Raw genomic sequence first — 23,648 nt, forward strand, 5'->3', positions numbered from 1 at the left:
CATGCCCTTCCATGGGCGTCATCTTAATACTGAAATCTTTTACTGCTGATCCCCCCTTAGGGAATCACACTGCATAATAAGCTACTGCCTCCAGCCTAAAGACTGCAGGGGGCAACTAAGAGAGTTTTAGCAAGGAGGCATTCTGATGCCGCTCATCCACCTTGAGTATACTGCAGTATATATCTGCACTTTCACCTCCAGCTTACAGTACTGGAAGAAGGTTACAGAGAAAGTGGGAGGACAAAATCCACTTTACACACTGTCAATTCACCAATTCCATCAGGAAGCATGCTAACATAGATGCATATGCATCTACACTGTCATCGCCAGCTTACAGTGCTGGAGGGGGTACTGCAGAAAGCAAGAGATGACAGAGTGGGATGCTGCTGGCAAATCAGTACACTCTTCTGCTCTGTCAGCATCCTAAAATTTCCAGCATCCTAAGTTTCCTAGACTGAGGAAGAATTGCATCGCCTCCATCTTGCAAGGAGGGGTTGACAGATAAGAAAATGTGATACTAATAGTGATTCAGGCCATTCTAAATAAATAAACAGACATTATGTCAGTTTCTCTCATGCCGAGTTCAGACTACATGATTTTAGCCCCAATTTTGACTCGCCGACAGGTTTTGAGAAATCGCCGACAAATGCGCGAAATCACAGGCAAATCGGTGCTCGTTCACGCGAGTGACAATCACACAGTGTGAACTATCAAGACACGATCTGAGAGAATCGCCGACGTGTCGCCGACACCTGTGAGATATTTGGCATGCTAAATATCTGGGCCTGTCGGCGATTCAAAATCATGCCGTGTGAAATGGGATCTGACTGAAATCACACCGGCGATTACCTACAGCCAATGAGACAGCAACATCCAGGCCAGTGGGAAGTTGGGGGAGGAGTTACGAGGTATAGACCACAGTGTCAACAAGCATAGCTTCGGCTTTTTTTCTTTTCTTTTTGCTGCAAATGAGTGCACATGCAATTTGTATGACAAGCTACTTGCGGGCTGCCATTTTTTTATAATAATGCTAGTCTCACATGAGAACTTGCATGCCTGACCTCGCGTTGTTTCCATGTCACTTCTCGCGTGTGTTTGGTTGTGAGACGTAGTTTGCGGACAGGAACAAAGTTGTCGGCGATTCTTCCTATTGTAAAGTCATGCAGTGTGAAACCCCCTGTCGCCGATCCATCGTGCAGTGTGAACACAGCAGTGACGGAATGCTACCCCAGATAGTCATGCAGTGTGAAAACGTCTCAGGTTACGTATGTAACCCTGGTTCCCTGAGGGAACGAGACACTGCGTCCTGAAACGCTATGGGGAACGCCATTGGCGGGCCGCACTCTGAGTCATGTCCAACGTCCAATGAGAAACGGGAGTGACGTCACAGGCGCGGTGACGTCACCGACCAGGAAGTATAAAAGCACGTGCGTTTGAAGCCGGCGTCAGCTTCAAAGGAATGAAGCGAGCGCAGCAGGGATGCGGGAATTATGGTCCGAGACGCAGTGTCTCGTTCCCTCAGGAAACCAGGGTTACATACGTAACCTGAGACGTTCCCTTCCGGGAACTCTACACTGCGTCCTGAAACACTATGGGGAACGAGGTATCAACGCCCCCATAATTTCCGCACCCTGCCTAGTGTCTGCTAGAACAAGGGTGGAAAAGAAAGCGTTCAGATACAAACCTCAGCCTGGGGAACCTGCCAGGACATGGGTGGTAGTACATCTCTGACTGTGGAGCCCACCAGATCAGAGGGAAGAGAAACCTCGGCCCTCGAGCCCACGAGGTCATGTCATCCTTCGTCTGGTCTCGCAAGACCGAGAAGGGACAGTGTCTAGAAATACTTACCTGATGAGACACTGTGGTAACTCCGCCTGGTGATCTTGCCAGGACGCGAGTGGTAATCCACCTCTGTCTGTGATCCATCACCAGACAAGAGGGATAATGAGCCTCGGCCCTCAGGCACTCGAGGAGAAATGGTGGTCCTTTGTCTGCGTTTCAGCCAGTACAAGAGGGACACAAGAAGTGCCTGGTGATCTTGCCAGGGCACTGGAATTCATCTCTGTCTGTGATCAACCACCAGACAAGAGGGATAAATAGACCTCGGCCCTCAGGCACACGAGGATAGGGTTTTCAACCCGCTGCCTGTCATATGACCAGTGCAGGGGGAGAAGTGCTCCTCGGCCCTCAGGCACACGAGGAGAAGTGGTAGTCCATTGTCTGCATTACAGCCAGTACAAGAGGGACATAGGGAGTGCCTGGTGATCTTGCCAGGGCACAGGAATTCATCTCTGTCTATGATCAACCATCAGACACGAGGAATACAGGCCTCGGCCTCGGGCACACGAGGCAGGATAACACACCACTTGCCTGGGAGGTGCTGGGCCAAGATGGTGGGGATACATCTCCTGTCTGGGGACCTGCCAGACCAGGAGGAACAATTATTGAGGAGAATCATACGCCTTTGTCTGGGGAAATTGCCAGAGCGAAAGGGGTAGAATCTCTTTTCCTTGTTAGAAGGAAAGCGCCTTTTGACCTCTTGAGCCTAGCCTTTTTGCTAGGGCTGAAAGATGACTGAGCCCGGAGTGGCTCTGAGGTCTAGTTCGTAGAATCTGACGAACGTTAGAGGTGAGGACCAACCCGCCGCACTGCAGATGTCCTGGATCGGGACACCTGCCATCAGAGCTCTGGAGGCTGCGACGCCTCGAGTAGAGTGAGCCTTGACTCCCATCGGGGATGGGAGACCAGAGGACTCGTATGCAGTAGAGATGGCATCAACGATCCACTTACTGATAGTAGGCTAGGAAGCCGGGCATCCCCTCTTAGGGGGGCCATAACAGACAAAAAGTTGCTCTGATTTACGCCACAGGGCCGCTCTGTGGACGTAAGTGTCTAGTGCTCTTACTGGACACGTCGAGTTATACTTCCTCTGGTCGTGCTCCACGAATGGAGGAGGATAAAACGCTAGAAGCGTTATTGGCTGTGGTGTTGCTGATGGGACCTTGGGTATGTACCCAGCTCTTGGGTAGAGGAATGCTTTGGCCAACCCTGGGGCAAAGTCAATGCAAGAAGGGGCCACTGAAAGGGCCTGCAGGTCCCCGAGTCTCTTAAGAGAAGTTAGCGCCAGCAGCAGTGCTGTCTTTAAGGTAAGCATCCGATCGGAGGCCTCCTCCAGAGGCTCGAAGGGAGGCTTTACACAGCGCCTCCAACACCACAACTAAGTCCCATGTAGGGACTCTCAGTCTTGCACGAGGCCTCAGCCTGAGTGCACCGCGGAGGAAACGTGAGACCGCCATGAAGGGCGTGGTAAGCCGATATAGCCGCCACGTACACCTTCAAGGTGGAGTGAGCTAGCCCAGCGGACAAACGAGTTTGCAGGAACTCCAGCACTGTACCAACCGGGCAGTGGACTGGGTCTAAATGGCGTTCATGACACCATGACGCAAACAGGTTCCACTTTAGGCCATAAAGTTTCCTCGTAGAGGGAGCTCTGGATTGAAGGATGGTCTCAACAACCTTGGTTGGGAGACCACCATACTCGGGCCGGCCAGTACGGGGCTACTAGCAGCAGCCGTACTTCGTACCGGCGCACTCTTTCCAGAACTCCCGGGTTTTTATGCTCCCGTCCAGCAACCCCGACACGTGTACAACTTGCCCATCAAGCCTGAAGTTATTTTAGGCGGCCTGGAAAGCAAAGACAGAACTTTTAAGGATGATGCCAGGCTGGGTGACAGATAGCTGACTAGCGTCTGTTCAACCCGTGGCATCATCTTTTCTTTCTAGTTTTTCCCCTGATCTAGACAGCTCAGTGTGCAGATCGGGGAAGAACAGAAAGCTCCGATTTGGAAGTGCTAACTTAGCTACTGCATAGTCAGCACGTCCAACAACTCCTCATACCGAGGCGATCAGGGGGGGCGGTTGAATACTTTTGACAACGTTCTCCACATCAACCTCCTCGGAGGAAGATAGGGGAAATGTTGAAAACTCTTTCTGGATGGAAGTAGCCGCATTGCGGGCTTCCTTATCCAGTAGGGGGTTTTCCGATCCACCAGATAGGGAAAGAGATAGGGGATCACCCGTCTCAACTCCCTCCAGCAGATCTAGCTGCGAACCCCATGAGTGCAGCTGCCGCTCCGCCTCGACGGAAGCGGGGCCAGACCCGCAGGGAACGCTGACGAAAGCCCCCTCCTCAAAGAGGGCTTTCCGGGAACGGAGCAACCGCAGCGGCATTAGCTCGCACTGCGGGCAGCCAGCCCCCTCAAGGGCTGACCTAGCGTGCTCCGCTCCCAAGCAGACCACACATAGATCGTGTGTATCCCCACCAACAATGAAACGTTGGCAGGGAGGGACACACTTTCTATGTGGCTGCTGAACCGCCTTTCTTCTTTCGTTCTTAAAAGAACGTTTTCCCCCAGGCATACTGCTCAAATAAAATTAGTGCAAACTGGCACTGAAAAACAGCAGTATGGGACAGACAGACATAGAGCGCTCTCGCTGAATGACAAAAGCTGACGCCGGCTTCAAACGCACGTGCTTTTATACTTCCTGGTCGGTGACGTCACCGCGCCTGTGACGTCACTCCCGTTTCTCATTGGACGTTGGACATGACTCAGAGTGCGGCCCGCCAATGGCGTTCCCCATAGCGTTTCAGGACGCAGTGTAGAGTTCCCGGAAGGGAACATCTGTGACGCGATTGCTTTAAAAATCATGCAGTTTGAACTCGGCATTAGATTTCTCTTAAAAGGCTTAGAGTGTTCAGACTTGCTAGTAGAAGTAACATCCCTGAGATCCTTCTTGGGTTATCTTTAGACATGCCTCTTCACTCCCTGACTCTTAGAAGTGGGAGTGTGGGCAGCCATGCTTTCCTTCTGGCCATGCCTCCTAGAACTAAGACCTAATACCAGGTCAGAAGGGTTTGGAAGGACTAAAGAAACCAAGGCATTGAATGAACTTTTTTTAAACGGTACAGATTGAAACCTTGCCTCTCTGAAAAAAAGCTTTTATTGTGTTATGATGAGTGAGTGGAACTCACAAACGTATAAACCCTTAGCAGAGCAGTTTTAACAGGATCATAATCCAAATTTATCAACCTTCACTGAAGTAGCAGTGACCACATCTCTTTGGGCCCTCTGAGGGTGGCTCGGCTGGCAAAATCTGCATGTTCACCCATCTTTGGTACAACTTGCCTTTCAATAGATGCTTAGTATTAGGAGATCTTACAACACAAAAGAAATCTGCAATCTGTAGAAGTTCATAATGCAGCAGTAGTCATAGCATGTAGCAGTGCCATGGGACATCTGGTCAGGCCGCAGCTGGTTCTGTCAGTCTCTTGTTTCACTCTCTCATCAGGAGAGGATTTTGAAATGTAAATGAAACTCATGACAGACTGCTGTCCAACATTACACCCAAGACCTCAACCTTGGAAGATGACAAACATTAAGAATATTGGTCAAATAATTGAAAGTGAAAGAATTGGCAGTGCATGGAGGTGTGCAAACTGTAGTGGACTGTAATGAACAACTTATTCACTTAGAATATTTAAGGAATAACATTTGTTCTCAACCAACACACTGCTGGGCCACATTCAAACCCTGTGTCCCTGTGGGGGGACCATAGTTCTTACAGTTGCTCTGCCAAAACAAGAAAGATACTTCTGCATCTAGTTTTCACTATTTTCACAGTGTTTTTTTTTTTTTTGTCTTGATCAAGACAAAATATTTTAATTTGTGATGGCCTCAATCTTGTCATATCTTTCTCTCTTATTCCTGACAGTATGAGTACTTTAATGCAGTGCTGATCAATGAAATGGATGAGGAGGGCAAGACTCTGGAGCTGGGTGGAGAATTCATCTTGCAGCCAAATGAACATTTCAACAATCTGTCTGTAAACCTCAGCCTCAGTGTTGTCCAGGTTCCAACTAACATGTACAACAAAGGTATGTCCAGCACTGCATATGCTAGACAAATCATCGCTGTAAGATGACATGCACAACAAAAGGATGTTTACAGTACTTTAGGTTTATATAGACATTTGTTTAGTGGTTAGTTCCAGTGCCCAAATTTGATTGGCCAAGTAATGTTCTAATACTGCTGATGTTTCATATAACAACACTGGAATGTTTCACTGATTGTGATCATGTGTAGCTGTACTCCTAATTCTTACCATAAAACGAATAATTCCAGTTATTGATTCTGATCAGTCAGCAGCTGTGTTTTATTCATGATAAAGCCATGACTATGACTGCTATACCCAATGGTTCTGTGTATCACTGTGCAACTCCTCTAGCAAACACTCTTAGCAACATAAACAATCGCGTCTAAACTGGTCCATGTATAATAATTTTGTTTCAGCAAAATTAACTTTTTTGTTTAATGAATTATGAGTGACTCCTGCTGGTGTTATGTTGCATCATCCCCCTTTAATTTTGAGATCACGCCCTGCCTTATCAAAGAAAAGGTATTAAATAATTAATGACACAGCAGATAAGAAATTCTCTGTTTTTATGTGAGCTCCACACGATTATTCTCTTGCCGTTTACTGTTGCTGTTAGAACAATTTAGTAGTGGAAGGACAGAATTTAATGCTTACTTCAAAACTTAATATTCAAAAAAGTAACATATTAATACGTACATTTTTGTTTTTAATTATTTTTATTGTGTGCTAACTGTTTTATAAAAGCAATATGGTACTCGATGCATGCCTAACAATGCCCTTCAGCCATGATAGTTATTCACTGTATACCATAGTCTTTTGTTTCTTATTACTTAATACTGATGAAATTGTCTCTAGGTTACATATGTAACCATGGTTCCCCATGGGGAACAAAACAAGCACAAGAAAAGGAAGCATAAAAGTGCACTGGCAAATGCACATGTTAGCTTCTGATGAAGCAAGTGCCTGCAGGGGTACAGGAAGTATGGCAATGAGACGCAGTGTTTCGTTCTCCTCAGGGAACCATGGTTACATACGCAACCTAGAGATGTTCCCCTTCAAGAACTTGAGCTGCATCGAAACGCTTTGGGAACGAGAATACCCACTGCGCCATACATGCAAGACTCTGTATCTGGTGAGCACATCAAGACGAGAGAACTCGGGAACCAGGATGGATGTCAGGTCCAGGTTGTAGAGGTGTAGAGGCGTAGAGGTGGGCACTGTAGGATATTACCCAGGTTTTGGGTAACCATGCCCGGGGCAAACTCCAGGCACGAGACTAAATGTGCCTGAAGATCCCCCATCCTATTTAGGGAGGAAATGACGAGGAGGATGTCTTCAACGTGAGGAACTTGTCTCTAACCTCCCCAGTGGGTTCAAAGGGGGCATTGCACAAGGCCCTCTTGATCCACTGCCAGGTTCCAAGTAGGCAACTTCCACTTCAAGGCGTACTTTTTTCTTCGTGGCGGGAGCTCAGGACTGAAGTATTGTCTCAACAACCTCAGTTGTGAGACCTGGTGCTAGGAGCTATGCCCCCTCAGGTTCCACAACTCCGGACAGGGGTAAAGGATGGTGCCCCCCGCCTTAGAGAGGAGGTCCCTCCTGATTGGAATCACCAGCTGAAAGCCATTGAGGAAGGACACAAGGTCCGAGAACCACACTTGGGCCTGCCAGAATGGGGCTACCAGCAAAAGACGGATCTCGTCCCGGCGCACTGTCTCCACCACGGAAAAGGTCTCATGTACAGCAGGCCAAAAGGTATCACATTGGACGCAGCTGCCATCAGACCTAACAATCTCTAAAACAGTTTGACAGTGAGTGACTGGCCTTCTCTCACTCTCCTGACTGCTGTGAGAATCATTTTGTTACGAGCAGGAGACTGACATGCCTGCCTCATTGTCGAATCCCACACCACGCCCAGATAAGTGGTCCTCTGTGATTGACAAAACACACTTTTCTTAGCATTTAGACTTAACCCCATACCTTTCATATGGGTGAGGATGACACCTCAATGCTGAATCGTCTGCTGCTGAGACTGTGCTAATATTAGCCAGTCATCGATGTAATTCAGTATGCGGATGCCCTGGAGTCGCAGTGGAGCCAGAGAAGCATCCACACACTTGGTGAAAGTGCGGGGTGAGAGTGACAGGTGGAACGGAAGAACCCAATACTGGTAGGCTTCGCCCCTGAAAGCAAACATCAGGAACTTCCTGTGTTGAGATCTATCGTGATAAACCAGTCCTCAGACCTCATTTGAGACACAATCTGTTTGATAGTCCGCATCTTAAAACGAAAGCATTTGATAGCGTGGTTCAACAGACACAGATCTATGATCCTTCTTTGGAACGATGGAGTAATGACTGTAGAACCCAGACTCTCTCTTAAGAAAAGGGACCACCTCGATGGCCTTCTTCCTCAAGAGAGCATCTACTTCCTGTTCCATTACCAGAGCCTGCTCAGGGCCCACTAGTGTGGGAATGATCCCGTTGAAACGAGGCGGATTAGAACAAAACTGGATTCTGTAGCCTCTTTTTGCAGTCTTCAGGATGTAAGGTAATTACATATTAATTTAGCTCAAAGGGAATTGATTATGATTCAATAGGGAATTTGAACAGAATCGCTGTTTTACGGCTGTTCAGAGTCGGCGCGCGATTCATGGAACGAGCCGTATAACAACTCTGCAATGGATATTACTATCCAGAATATAGTGAAAACACTATATATTAGCACAGTAGCAAGTTGGCCGTTTAAGACATTAACTTGTAAGCACAAAACACAAGATACTTCTGTTTTCTATTAAAATAAGATTTTATTGGATAAACCTAAGACATACAAACTAATCTTACACATAAACACACACATTCACACAGGTTGCAGAAAGAGAAAGTGAGGAAAGAATGAATTTAAAGGAATTAAAATATGAAGTCCCAAGTTTATAGCAATATGTGCAATTGCTTAGACCTGAACAACCATCAATCACTTAATTAACCCTTGTATTGAGTCTCTCAATGAGGTAATTAAACTTTATATCAAATGCACCAGTTCAGCTAGAATCTGGAGGTTGTAATTGCGTTGCTTTTGTGTTAAGGGAATTCCTTTCGTCGCGTCATTCCAGAAAGGGGGTTCCCAAGGTTGCTGATTGGTTGGAAGTTCTGTGGTCGTTCGATGTGAAGTCTTGGGCATTGGCTGATGATGCGGAGTTGTGCGCTGGTTAAAGTTCAGGTGGGCACAGACGTTTGGGTCACAGCTTGCGGCAAAACTTAACTAGAACACGAAACTCTCTGCGGAAAGAAATAAAATAATTAAAGTAAAAGACAGAAGTGTAATGATCTCCTCATGTTTCCTTTAGAGGAGCAGCTGGCATGCGTGAACAAGTGAGAGAGAGAGAGAGAGATTTGATGGTGTCCTGATTATTAAAACTCAGCTTTTGGACACATCCCAAATGGTGTCTTGACCAATTAAAACATTGTCCTAACTCTGGGTACTGCTAGTTTCTCCTCCCAAAACATACATCACAATGTTATCTTATCAGTCCCGTGGTCCCAATTTTCCTGCTCTTTGCAGAGTCAAATTTGGACGTGATTTCTATAACAAGACTATAATACATTTTACAAAGAATTGAACTATAGAAACATTTCAAGAATGCAATTTCAAGCTCAGGCATACCAAACAGCAAAATAAACCATTAGCTATTCAATAGTTATTAAAAGGGACATACACAACGAGTGATTAAAACATAATAGGCAAATATATGGGTTACATAAATGATTGGAAGTTATGCATAGAAATTATGAGTTGCTCATAAGTTCTTTTAGCAACATTTTAGGTGCATATATACATGAATAGGCAGTTTTCTGTGCCGAATTGGGAACGTGAGGGTACGTTCTCTGAGCTGGAAGGTCGAAAGGTTAGGAATGGAATCTCAGTCTCTGTCCCCTGGGTGGGGGAGCCCACCAACCAAAATCTCTAAAGATTTTCCTCATGTGATGTTTATGATGTGCATCTCTTTGACCATTAATCTTGGTTACTTGCCCCAAATTTGACAATCTCCTTCTTTGGAATTATCAACAAGTGTCCATGTGTGTTAACCCTCTGGGGTCTGAGGGTGTTTTGGGGCCCTGAAGAAGTTTTGACATGCCCTGACATTTGTGCTTTTTTCAGTATCTTAAAACATTTTAATGGTTAAATTAAGATTACATTGTAATCAGCACATATTGGGCTTCAATAATATGCAAGCAACATTAATGTGCATGTTTGTGTTTTTGAGAAAACTATGTTTATGCGTGGTTATTGAAAATCTAAAGTTTTGAAGTCACTGAAATAAGGCAATGAAGCACATACAGAACATTTGTCATCAAGACTGTTGAGAATATTTAGCAATTCACACCTGAGAGACAAAAGAGCCCTCCCTAATGGCCCCATCAATGACTGACTTGACTACAGCAGGTAAGAGACAATGTAAGAAGATTCAGAGAATGTAGTTTTAGATTATTTGTATTTTATTTACAACACTGTATAACCAAAACATACATAATGAAGGTCAAAGACACATTATTGAGCTCCCTCATCTAACCACACAGATTTGCACAGACTTTGTGGCATTTCTGAAAACTTTTTCTGAATTCAGTTCAACAAATGGAACAAGTAAATCTTACCTGATATTTAAGTGCATGCACTTAAAAAAATACAAAAAAAGTCAAAAACTTGTTTTACACTAGGATATCAGTGTAGTTGAACATCTGAAGTTTGTAGCACTCTCAGAGGAAAACAGTTTGAAGGGACTCAAGGGAAAGACAGCAAGATTCATCTGTTGAGCAGGTTTCAGATCACTAAAAAAACAAACAAAAAAAACAAACATATGTGAGCCTATTCATATCAGGATCATCTGTCAGTATACAGTCATAGACTCTAGCATTTGTACTAATGTAAAAAAGGACATGTAATATCTGAGAAACTAATAATTATCTTTTATCACTATATTACTAATAAACACGATGTAAACATACATTCAGTGTAAGCACTCATATTACTTTTACACCCTACTGTTATACAATAAAATAAATAAATAAATAAATAAATTTGATTCTAAAGTCATAAACATATCGTCATAAATGCATCTTACAGTCATAAACGCATCGTTTTCTAGAACATTAAAAATATCCTGGCATCGTGAGAGATGCAATGCAATCAAACGTACTTCATAATGTTTCATTTGATATAGTCAGGAATTATAGTTTGGAATAAGTCTAACTAGTAAAATGTGTACATGTTTTGTCAAAGTAAATAACAGCGAAAGCTAGTATGAAAATGAAAGTAAGACTTACTCATGTAAATGTCTCCTCCTGCTGGGTTTGCGTTGCATCACGTCCTTCTTCTGATCGAGGTAAATATAAGTCTTATTCCTCACAGCACGTCTTATTTCAGAAACGAACTGTAACCAAAATTAACTTGAAAAGGCATGTTGCTTTGTTTGTGGTGATGTGGAAGTTTCCTTGCATACAGATACTTTGCCGCGCTTGTAGCACATGGCTAATTTGAATACCGAAGGGATTTCGCTAGTGGGCGTGATCAAATTAAAAATAATAAGCTGCAACTGGATAGACTAGACATCTCCTTGGTTTCATATAGATTACTTTATCACAGAATATTTGTTTTTGATAAAACTTACGTTTAAAAGCATAAATCTCAAGCTTTCTGTAGATACCACTTTTCTGTTTGTGTGCCGAGTATTCACCGAGTTTGAACGATTTAAATGACGCATTTCTGAAAGCAGTTCGCGGAGACAGAGAAAACAGAGAAATCACCCTGTTTGTTTTCTTTATTCTAAAAAACACAACATTCTGTTGTTCATGTGAGTGTGCACAAATAAAAGTAAAAACTTTACAGTTTCCAGTGATGTATAGCTCTAATTTGTATGATTGAAACCGACAGAGTATTTTTAGTCTCTTTTGCACTGATCATAAAAAAAGTAAGCTCGTCACGCCTGCGTGACGGCCGACCTCAGAGGGTTAATGTTGCAAGTTGTTCAAAGCTCCTAGTTAGTCGGTTAGGTTTGCTTCAAGCTGGCTGGCACCAAGGTATCAAACATCAAATTTATGACGGGGCCTCTTGTGGAATTTGGAAGTGTTTTTAAAACTTCGAATTGAATCGCCTGAATTGTCTGTTTCGCACCGAGATCCTACAAGGACTTATTGTGAGACATTTGGCAGAAGTTTCCACGCTGCCAGAAAGTCTACTAAGAGATATACAGCCTGTCTAAGCTGGCCTCTTGTGTGGCTAGAGGTGTCACTTTGGAGGCCTGAAGCGGATGACCGGCATTCCCATGCTGTACCATTGCCGGGCAGCATCTAGGAAATTCGCTCGTTGGAGCCCACTGAGCCCTAAAGCACCAGGGGTGGCAGGGATATCAGAGTGGCTCCCTGAGAACACTGAGGAGGATTGGGCACCGTATACTGAGGTGTGTACCTCTCCTCAGGGTCCTGACGCAGGTAATCTAAACTGCTTGTCTGAGGTTTTCTTGGTGAGGATGACGGTCCACAGATCGTAACGCTCCGCTTTTGGCTTTGGAGGTATGAGGAGCTTGACGGCTGGGGCTGCTCCCGCTCAGCAGCCCCGAGAATCTCGCTGTGAGGGAGGAAGCCCTGGAATGCCTGAAGAGGCCAGAAGGTAGTAGTTCGGACAGATTCAACCATAGATGCCGTTCTGTGGCCACCAGAGCTGCCATGGAACGGCTGATGACTCTGGCTGTTTCCTTGGTGGTATGAAGGGACAAGTGGCCCGACGCAGTCCCTCAACTACGTTGGATTTCCTTTCCTCCTTCTCATCAAGGTATTTTAGCAGGTCGGCCTGGTAAGACTGCAACACTGCCATTGAAGAATGTAAGGCCTCGACGTGAAGGTTGCGATCCTCTTGACAACTGTCTACACTGTGCCTCGGCAACAGCAGGATCGTTGCCAGTGGGATTGTGAGCCTGGCCAGTCTCATCAAACATGGCCAGGCGGGAGCGGGGCATGCAGAGCGAGAGAACTGGGGACTGACTGTCACGATTGTGAGAGTGCAGTAGAGTAACTAGCACATGATCAGTGGAGCAGTGTTGTTTGTCAATAAGGTCCAGTTGGTTGCCTGTTTTGTGAGTAGCCAAAGTTAACACTGTCTTGAGATCAAAAGAGGCAAGAAGAGTGGAAGTTTGCAGCTTGAGATTTATGTTTTGTTATTTTCTTTTGCAGTGCACACACCACAGACGTGCTCACTGAAGAGCAGAAACTAACATGTGCATTTGCCAGTGCACCTTTATTTTTCCTGGTTGCTCACGTCACCCCGCACGTGATGTCTCGCTTCTATTGGACTGATTCCAGGTGTGCTTCAGAACATGGTCATGCAGAAGGCCTTATCAAAGCTTTTCGATGCAGCTCGAGTTCCTGAAGAGGAACTGCAACTCAACTTAATTAAATATTACATTTTAAGATACTAAAGTTTATTGTTATGTCAATCAGAAATACACACTCCACCTTAAAAGATTAGCATTGGTGCCACAATACAGATTTGTAGTAACAATACAAAAAATTATGGAATTCAGAAATGGATTTAAAATTTGTAGTCATTTTTTTGACTTGATTATTTCCATTTAATTTAATTTAATTTAGGGAGAGTGTTAAGGTTTAATAATCTGTTATGTTGGGATTTACAGGGGTTTCTGTTATACTGATGTTTTGTAAGGTTACCGTCATGGTAAAGAATAGAGTCTGTGGATTATATCGAAGATGGGCTACAAACTCTCAAGGCTATATATCAGGGGTGGGGAATGTTGATCCAGGAGGGCCGGTGCAGAGTTTAGCTCCTTGATTAGCTTGTTCAGGTGTGTTTGATTAGGGTTGGAGCTAAACTCTGCAGAGACACTGCAGGATCAATGTTCCCTACCCCTGCTATATATGCTGAATTTTGTCTAACTATACAAGCAGGTGTATAGATATAGTCTCTTTGGTAGTTCCCATTCAGTCGGTCTACTCGGTACAACGCATTACTATGGGATATCGCGCTCCTGTGCCGTCTGCTGAAGACACATATAATCACGCCTGAAAGGCAATTGACACATAACGACGTGGGTGGGGCCGCCTGCCCACAGCATATAAATGCAGTCGTATGTGTCATTCCCTTTGTTCTTCAGCTCTTCACCGTGCTGCTAGGACACATCACGCCACATTCACGAGAGAAAACCCACTGTGGTGATCCTTGTTGAGGCTAAGCAAGAAACAGACAAACGAAGAAGAGAGTTATTAAGCTCGTGTTTAGCTACGCTAACTCGGGCTAGATAGCTCTTTTTCGAGTAGTTATGTCACAACAAAAGGAAAAGTTTCGAGCTCAAGTTTAGCACAGCTAACAAAAGGCTAATGAACTTTTTCCTGATCAACGTTTAAGCGTAGGATCTTACCCCTGTCTAATTGCATGTGGGTGTTTATGGTCACAAGCACGATCCGCCGGAGAGTTTGGGACCCGTCCACGCTAGTTGGCTCTCTCCAAACCCGGTGGGTGTGTGCACTCCCAGCCGTTCTATCATTCCGCACTCAAGCGGCGTGTAGCGCGTGCTTGGTGGGGCAGTGGCCAAACACGATCCGCTTCAGTCTTAGGACGCCGTAAGGCTTACATGATAGGGTTCCTCTGGCTGCCCCGAAGTCTGAGCATGAACTGTTTCGCTAGATGTGAACGAGACATGCTCTGATTATATTTTTCAAACAGGGCAGATCGCGGCTCCCCCTCACTGCTCTCTGAGGCGGTGGATGGAAGTGAGGCGATCAAGGACTCTAGCAGGTGTCTGTATTTGGACAGCGATGGCAAAGTTTGTCAGTGGCTTGACGCTCCTCCGATACGGAGAAGCTCGCGGGTAGCGTTGACACCTGTGGAAGCAGTAATGACAACCTGTCGGCCGTAAAAATCCTGCAAAGTTGGTGAGTGCGGTTTTAAAGTATGTGTTCATCATACAGAGCCTCGTGTGTTCATTTGTCAAAACAATCACAGTACAGGAGGACAATTTACCTCACAAACAGGCCATGTACCGATAGAAGAGGTAAATGCAGTGATATGTAATATCCAGCAAAAGGAAAAATGCTGGAGAGCTAATTCTCTCGGTCAGCCTCTAGCAGTGGCGCGCGCGCCCTCTAACGCCGTGACTTCTTCGCACGATTCCAATGGGGTTATCTGCTGCGCTTGTTTTCGCGCGCCTCCCGGTTCGGCGGAGTAATTGCAACTCCGATGTCCGAGCGGGCTTCCCCAAGGCTGACGGAGGAAATCCATGCTCTCTCAGCAGGGCTAACACCGTGACTTCTTCGCACAACTCAGGTGTTGCCGCAAGGGAAAATGGAGGAAAAGGGTTGTGTTAGCCATTACTTCCTTCCCCTAAAGAACTGTTTTAGGGGGTTTTCCACCCTAGCTTAGATTCACAGCTGTTGAACAAGCTGTTGAACAAGCAATGTTAATGTTCATGGTTGGCTTACATCGGTGCATTTGCCCGATCCATATGGCCACCCGGGGCACAGAGTATTTCTAAAGTCTCCATCAAGGCGGTTGCCTACTATTTTGTTTGGGTCCCTAACGTCGCGCATATCTGAAGGATGTGCAGAAGCGGTGTGGCTGTGAGATTATTCGCCAGTTTGGGCGACCTGCCCCTTGCTGCAGACAGCAGGAAACAAGCAGTGTTATAAACACGTACAGTTGCTTTCCATTTACGAGCTCTCGTCTTGATGAGTTTCAGAAGACCTTGCTGGCTCAGAGCCGTGGCACCTTATATCTCAGTCGAGATAGAGAGGATTATCGCTGGTGTCTCGTTCAGTTTCTGCTGAAGAGACGAGTGCGTTTTTTTGCTTAAAGTACTGAGACTGCTGGGGCTCATGGCTTCAATAGCAGAAGTACGGCGTGGGTTCCAGCGCTGAGCGCTGTATACCACCTGACATTTAAGCAGACATGTGCCGGTGTAGCGTGGAGGTGCGTTCAGGCACTGATCCCCCGGGGAAACCCGAATCTGTTAACAGAGGGGATCCCCTAGACAGGTTACGTCATGTGTAATAGTTTTGACAGATGCGTCACGACATGGACGTGAAACTCTAAAAGAGTTGCCAAATAAACCGGAGAAGTTCTCCTGATACCAACACACTTGGCTCAGCAGGGTAAACGTGTGAGTCAGAATGAAAAATATAAATCTTTTTGCATCTGCAGCACACACACACTGCCCGTTGTTTGCATGATATGGACAAGGGGGCCCCACTGGAGGGTGAAAGCTCCGTCTCAGGTCTAGCCCAGGACTCTGCTGTGCGTATTCCCACTGAGGGAACTGAGGCAGCTCACCCTGGACAGGGTGACAGGGTCTGTCACTGACTTTGGGGGCTTCTTGCTCGGCAGCAAAGACAAGGAACGTGAGCATCACGACATTGCTTTTAAGTGCACCGTGGTGTCTGTTCCCTTCCGGGAACTCGAGCCGCGTCATGGAACGCTATGGGGAACGCCATTGGCGGGCAGCACTCTGAATCATGTCTACAACCAATGAAACGACGGGAGTGACGTCACAGGCGCGGTGACGTCAGCGACCGGGAAGTATAAAGCACGTGCGTTTGAAGCCGGCGGCAGCTTTTGTCATTCAGCGAGAGCGCTCTGTGTCTGTGTCTGTCCCGGTCATACTGCTGTTTTTTCGTGCCAGTTTGCACGGCTTTTATTTGAGTAGTATGACTTCTAAAATGCAACCAAAGGGGGAAAGAAAGTTAAGAAACTAAGGCGGTACAAGCAGCCACATAGATAGTGTGTTCCTCCCTGACAATGCTTCATTGCTGGTGGGGATACACACAGTCTATGTGTGGTCTGCTTGGGTGTAGAGCACGCACAGTCAGCCCTTGAAAAGGCTGACTGTCCACAGTGTGAGCGTCTTCCACTGCGGGTGCTCCGTTCCCGGAAGGCTCTCTTCGAGGAGGGAGCCTTCGCTAGCGTTTCTCGCGGGTCTGGCCCCGTTTCCGCCGAGGCGGAGCGGTAGCTGCACTCGTGGGGATCGCAGCTCGATCTACTAGAGGGAAGGGAGACGGGTGATCCCCTATCTCCTTTCCTACCTGGTGGATCGGTAAACCTCCTACTGGATAAGGAAGCCCGCAATTCGGTTTCTTCCCTCCAGGAAGGGTTTTTCAACGCTTCCCATATCTTCCTCCGAGGAGGTCGATGTGAAAAACGTTGTCAAAAGTATTCAACCGCCCCCCCCGATCGCCTCAGTATGATGAGCTGTTGGATGTGCTGACTAATGCAGTAGCTAAATAACAAAAATGAGCCGCAGAAAAGCAAACGTTATGTTTTCTGCGGACTAAGTCAGCACTTCCAAAACAGAGCTTTCTGCCCTTCCCCGATCTGCACACTGAACTGTCTAGATCAAGGGAAAAACTAGAAAGAAATGATGATGCCGCGGGCTGAACAGACGCTAGCTAGCTATCTGTCGCCCAGTCTGGCATCATCCTTGAAAGCTCCGTCTTTGCTTTCCAGGCCGCCTAAATAAAACTTCAGGCTTGATGGGCAAATGTACACGTGTCGGGGTTGCTGACGGGAGCATGAAATCCCAGCCGTGTACCAGCTCCTCACATAAGAGGCTCATAATAGGAGCATTACAGCCCGTTTCCCTCCGGTGACACCTAGAGGGCGGGATTAGCAACACTCCTGACCGGGGGCTTCAAAGACTAAGCCCGATCCGAGGGTCGTGCTTCAGTCTAAGAGGTCCTCGGCTAAATGGCCCTGACTCTTGTACCACAGGGCTGATGAGGGCAGCCCCTCTCGGGGAGGTTTGCGGTGCACCATAGAAAAACATGGTGACCACACCTTCTCGGGCCCTCAGGAGATCTGTCAGCTAACCCTGCCAGTGTTACAGGGTGCGGCAATCTCCTGCGAACGTCAATTTCTAGATGTTCCGCCCGGAAACGTAGCGGACCTAGAAAGTTTGCAAACCCCACGGGGGTCTTAAGAGCAACTAATTCAGGTGCATCCTGCCAGTTCGCTGTTACAGGTCACCGAATCAGTTCCTCAAATAAATCCAGAAGCCAGCCTCGAGAGGCTGGTTCCCTTAATAGAATTTCTGGCAGCGTGGAAACTACTGCCAAATATTTCTATGTGGGTCCTGCGCACTGTAGAGAAAGGTTATTGCATTCAATTCGGCGCCAAGCTGCCACCTTTCAGCAGGGTATTTCCAACTCTGGTGAACCCCGAGCAGGGTCTGGTAATGGAACAGGAAGTAGAAACTCTCCTGAGGAAGGAGGCCATCGAGGTGGTCCCTCCTCAGTACAGAGAGTCTGGGTTCTACAGCCAGTACTTCATTGTTCCCAAGAAGGATGGAGGGCTTCGGCCCATTTTAGATTTCAGGCAGTTGAACCGCTCAGTCAAAAAACTAAAGTTCAAATGCTGTCAAACAAGTCGTGTCTCAGATCGAGTCCGAGGACTGGTTTGTCACGATAGATCCAAAAGACGCATACTTTTACGTCTCCATCCTTCCACAACACAGGAAGTTTCTCAGGTTCGCTTTCAGGGGCAAAGCTCACCAATACAGAGTGCTTCCTTTCGGCCTAGCCCTCTCACCCCGAACTTCTACAAAGTGTGTAGATGCTGCTCTGGCTCCTCTGAGACTCCAGGGCATCCGCATACTCGACTGGCTGATCCTGGCCAGCTCGGTACAGCTAGCGGTTCAACATCGAGGTGTTGTTCTCGCTCACATGAAAGAATTGGGGTTGAGACTCAACACCAAGAAGAGTGTGATTTCTCCACTACTGAGAACCATTTATCTAGGTGTAATCCGAACGAATGTCACCTGCTCGGATCGAGTCGATCCTTACTGCAGTAAATGCGGTCAAGCTAGGCCTGTCACTCACTGTCAAACAGTTCCAAGTACTGTTGGGTCTTATGGCAGCCGCTTCCAACGTGATACCTTTTGGACTGTTGCACATGAGACCACTGCAGTGGTAGCTCAAAACCAGGGGGTTCTCCCCGAGGGGAAACCCGTTCCGCAAGATCAAGGTCACGCGGCGCTGCCCACGTGCCTTGGCCATGTGGAAGAAACCCTGGTTCATCTCTCAGGGTCCGGTTCTGGGAGCTCCTTGTCACCGCGTCACACTAGCGATGGACGCATCCCTCACTGGATGGGGAGCGGTCATGAGTGGCCGCTCAGCCCAAGGTCTATGGAGCGATCACCATCTCTCCTGGCACATAAACTGCCTAGAGATGCTGGCTGTATTCCAGGCCCTGAAGAGTTTCCTTCCAGACCTGAGAAACCGTCACGTGCTGGAGACAGCACTGCGGTGGTTTATTATATAAATCGTCAAGGAGGTATCCGCTTACGCCCCTTATACAAGCTGGCGTACCGGATTCTCCTATGGTCTCAAGGAAAAACCTCTCTCCCTGAGAGCAGTCCAATATCTCTGGACATGGGAGCAGACGTCCTGTCGAGGCAGGGGCCGAGGCCCGGGGAATAGATGCTTCACCCAGAAGTGCTGAAGCAGATCTGGAGAGTGTTTGGCCAGGTTCAAGTGGACCTCTTTGCGACTCAAGAGACATCGCAATGTCCCCTCTGGTACTCTCTAGTGCCTCCAGCTCCTGCGGGACTGGACGCTATGGTACAGACGTGGCCGAGGCCTCGTCTGTACGCCCTTTCCCCGTTCGCTCTGCTCCCGGGAGTTCTGGAATAAGTGTGACCCCTGAGGGGGCACATCTCATAGAGGCCAGTCTCTCAACCAAGGTTGCTGAGACCATCCCTCACTCCAGAGCTCCCCCTATGAGGAAACCCTATGACCTAAGAGGAAGTGGTTGACTGCATGGTGTAACCAACACCAGTTTGACCCAGTCCACTGCCCGTTTGGTACAGTACTGGAGTCTCTGCAGCTTCACCGTCCGCAGGGCTAACCCACTCCACCCTGAAGGTCTGTTAGTGGGTAGAGTCTCCTTGGTCATACGTTTTCCTCCACGGTCGGGAAATCAAGGTTCATCAGGAAGTAATGAAGCATGGAGAAATCTTATACAGACTCAGTAGGACCTCTGGCGACTTGATAGATATCGCAATGTTCTCTCTGGTTCTCCTTAGTACCTCAAGGTCCGCCCGGACTGGACGCCATAGTACAGACGTGGCCGAGGCTTCGTCTGTGCACATTCTCCCGATCGTTCTGCGCCAGGAGTTCTGAAAAGAGCACGCCGGCTTCGGTACGGCTAGTCCGAGTATGGTTCTTGGACCTCCCCTCTCAGGCTGGGGGCGCGATCTGCTACCCCCACATGGAGAGGTGGAAGTTATGGGTATGGCCCCTGGGGGGGGCGCAACTCATAGACTCTGGTCTCTCAACCGAGGTTGTTGAGACCCTGCTCCAATCCAGAGCCCCCTCTACGAGGAAACCTTAAGTGGAACCTGTTTGCTTCATGGTGTCACGAACACCATCTAGACCAAGTTACTGCCCGTTGGTACAGTACTAGAGTCCCCGCAAACTCACCTGTCCACAAAACCAGCTCACTCCACCCTGAAGGCGTTCGTGGCGGCTTACTGGCCTACCACGCCCCTTGTGGTGGCTCGTCGGTATGGTTTCCTCGGCGGTGCACTCAGGTTGAGACCCCGAGGGGTCTCAAGCCTCTATTACCTCCACTCTTGGAGTGCAACCAATTGGAAGTGTATCTGTCCAGTGTGAGCACTGGGCACATACGGCCACAGAGAAAGCATGTGGCACGAACAGAGCTATCAGTAGATGGATCACGGATGCCATTTCTACTACTTTCAAGTCCTCTGGTCTCCCAGCTCCATGGGGAGTCAAGACTCACTCCTCCTGAGGCTGTCTGCCTCTAAAGCTCTGATGGCAGGTGTCCCTAGCCAGGACATCTGCAGTGCTGCGGGTTGGTCCTCGCCTCTGACATTACATCAGATTCTATGAACTCGACCTCAGAGCCACTCCTGGCTCCTTTGTCCTCTCGCCTTAGCAAAGGCTAAGCCCAGAAATTCAGCCCCCTCCCTAGCCAGGAGGAGACTTCTCAAGGCGCATTCTTTTTGTTAAAAGAAGAGAAGTCGTTCTTCGTCATATCCTCCTCGTGTGCCTGAGGGCCGAGGAGTGTTTCTGCATCCTCGTGGGCCTGAGGGCCGAGGATCAAATTGCCTTTTTGTCCGCCGAATACTAGACAAAGGCTCATACCTCTCGCGTCCTGGTAAGGTTATCAGGCCGAGTTTGTTCAGTCCCTCTTGCTCTGGCTTTCCCCAGACAAAGGACTAAGACTCCTCGTGCGCCCGAGGGCCGAGGAGTGCCTCTCGCAATGGCTGGCGACCTAGCAGAGGCCCACTTTCTTCCTCGTGTGCCTAAGGGCCGAGGTCTATATTGCCCTCTTGTCCGTAGAATACTAGACAATGACTTATTCCCCTCGTGTTCTGGCAAGGCTACCAGACCGAGTGTATTTCGGTCCCTCTTGTTCTGGATTTCTCCCAGACAAAGGACTAAGACTCCTCGTGCGCCAGAGGGCCGAGGAGTGCCTCCTGTGCTGGCTGGCTACCAGGCCGAGGCCTATTACTGTCTTCCTCGTGTGCCCGAGGGCCGAGGATTACAGTTCCCTCTTGTCCGCGGAATGCTAGACAATGGCTTATTCCCCTCGCGTCCTAGCCGGACACCAGGCCGAGTTTATTCAGTCCCTCTTGTTCTGGCGGAACCCCAGACAAAGGACTAAGACTCCTCGTGTGCCCGAGGGCCGAGGAGTGCCTCTCGCACTGGCTGGCGACCAGGCAGAGGTCTACTATTATCCTTGTGTGCCTGAGGGCCGAGGATCATACAGCCCTCTTGTCCGCAGAATGCTAGACAATGGCTTATTCCCCTCGTGTTCTGGCAAGACTACCAGACCGAGTGTATTTTGGTCCCTCTGGTTCTGGCTTCTCCCAGACCAAGGACTAAGACTCCTCGTGTGCCTGAGGGCCGAGGAGTGCCTCCTGCGCTGGCTGGCTACCAGGCAGAGGCCCATTACTGTCTTCCTCGTGTGCCCGAGGGCCGAGGATTACAGTGCCCTCTTGTCCGTGGAATACTAGACAATGGCTTATTCCCCTCGCGTCCTGGCGGAGTACCAGGCCGAGCCCTTGAGTCCCTCTTGTTCTGGCGGAACCCCAGACAAAGGACTACCTTCTCCTCGTGTGCCTGCGGGCCGAGGAGCACTCTTGAGGTCGAGTGCACTGTCCTCGTGGGTCTGAGGACCGAGGACTACCTCACCATCTGTCCGCGGAATGCTAGACAGTGGTCATTGCGGTCCCTCTTGTTCTGACTAACCCCAGACAAAGGACTAAGACTACTCGTGTGCCTGAGGGCCGAGGAGTACCTACACCATTTTGTCCGAATGGAATACTAGACAATGGTTATTGCGGTCCCTCTTGTTCTGGCTATTCCCAGACAAAGGACTAAGACTCCTCGTGGGTCTGAGGACCGAGGAGTACCTCTCGCTCTGGCTGGCGACCAGACAGAGGCTGACTACCATTCCTTGTGTGCCCGAGGGCCGAGGGTTACAGGGCCTTCTTGTCCGCGGAATGCTAGACAAGGGCTCTTTCTTACTTTTCCACCCTGGTTGAGCAGACACTGCGCAGGGCTTGGAAATTATGGGGGCGTTGGTAGTCTCGTTCCCCATAGCGTTCCATGACGCGGCTCGAGTTCCCGGAAGGGAACGTCTCAGGTTACGTATGTAACCCTAGTTCCCTGAGGGAACGAGACGCCGCGTCTCGGACCATAATTCCTGCACCCTGCGGCGCTCGCTTCATTCCTAAAAGAGCTGCCGCCGGCTTCAAACGCACGTGCTTTATACTTCCCGGTCGCTGACGTCACCGCGCCTGTGACGTCACTCCCGTCGTTTCATTGGTTGTAGACATGATTCAGAGTGCTGCCCGCCAATGGCGTTCCCCATAGCGTTCCATGACGTGGCGTCTCGTTCCCTCAGGGAACTAGGGTTACATACGTAACCTGAGACGTTTTCTATGCAACGACCTTTTGTCCGAGGCAGACTCGGCACCCTCGGCACCCTCAACTGGAACTGTGGTTTCCTATAGGGCCTGCCTGTTGAGTGGGAGAATCTGATTGATCGCTGGCTGGCTACCAGGCAGAGGCCCATTACTGTCTTCCTCGTGTGCCCGAGGGCCGAGGATTACAGTGCCCTCTTGTCCGTGGAATACTAGACAATGGCTTATTCCCCTCGCGTCCTGGCGGAGTACCAGGCCGAGCCCTTGAGTCCCTCTTGTTCTGGCGGAACCCCAGATAAACTGGAACTGTGGTTTCCTATAGGGCCTGCCTGTTGAGTGGGAGAATCTGATTGATCTATTTGATCTGAGAAATGCCTGCAATTTGAAAGGCGTGGCATCGGAATGGCGCATATTTAAAGCTAGGTGTTCTAACTCCGGCAAGGCTTTTTTATCGCCATAGCTGTGCCTAATTGAAGGGATACCGATGTTCTAAAGAAAGCTCATTCCCTTTTCCTTCGTGGAAGTTTATTGGACAGCTATTTTCGTCTTGCAGTGGGGGAATTGCATTAATACAACTGCGCCAAAACTCGCACCTGCTTGCCTTGCGGTTCCTTCATTTTTTTAAGCTCTGCCCCGTCTTATGCGAAGTTGGGAGCGCAAGCTTTTCAAAGCATACTCCTTTGGCGAGTTAAAGGTAACACAAGATGTGTTTTCCTGAACTAGTCGCAGAGGTGTGTTAAGAAACAATGCACGTTGTTGTTTTCAG

At 48.2% G+C, this 23,648-nt stretch overlaps 1 protein-coding gene across 1 annotated transcript in view; it reads left to right on the forward strand.

Moving 5' to 3' along the window:
* The window catches only part of cacna2d3a (calcium channel, voltage-dependent, alpha 2/delta subunit 3a), a 290,790-nt gene that overhangs the window by 49,192 nt on the left and 217,950 nt on the right, over positions 1-23,648 (forward strand). Inside the window, exon 5 of the mRNA XM_073818644.1 lies at positions 5,773-5,935. Within this exon, the coding sequence (XP_073674745.1) occupies positions 5,773-5,935 (163 nt within the window). The remainder of the gene's footprint in view (positions 1-5,772; positions 5,936-23,648) is intronic.

This window comes from Garra rufa, chromosome 15 (assembly GCF_049309525.1).
Source record: "Garra rufa chromosome 15, GarRuf1.0, whole genome shotgun sequence".
Lineage (NCBI taxonomy): Eukaryota > Metazoa > Chordata > Actinopteri > Cypriniformes > Cyprinidae > Garra > Garra rufa.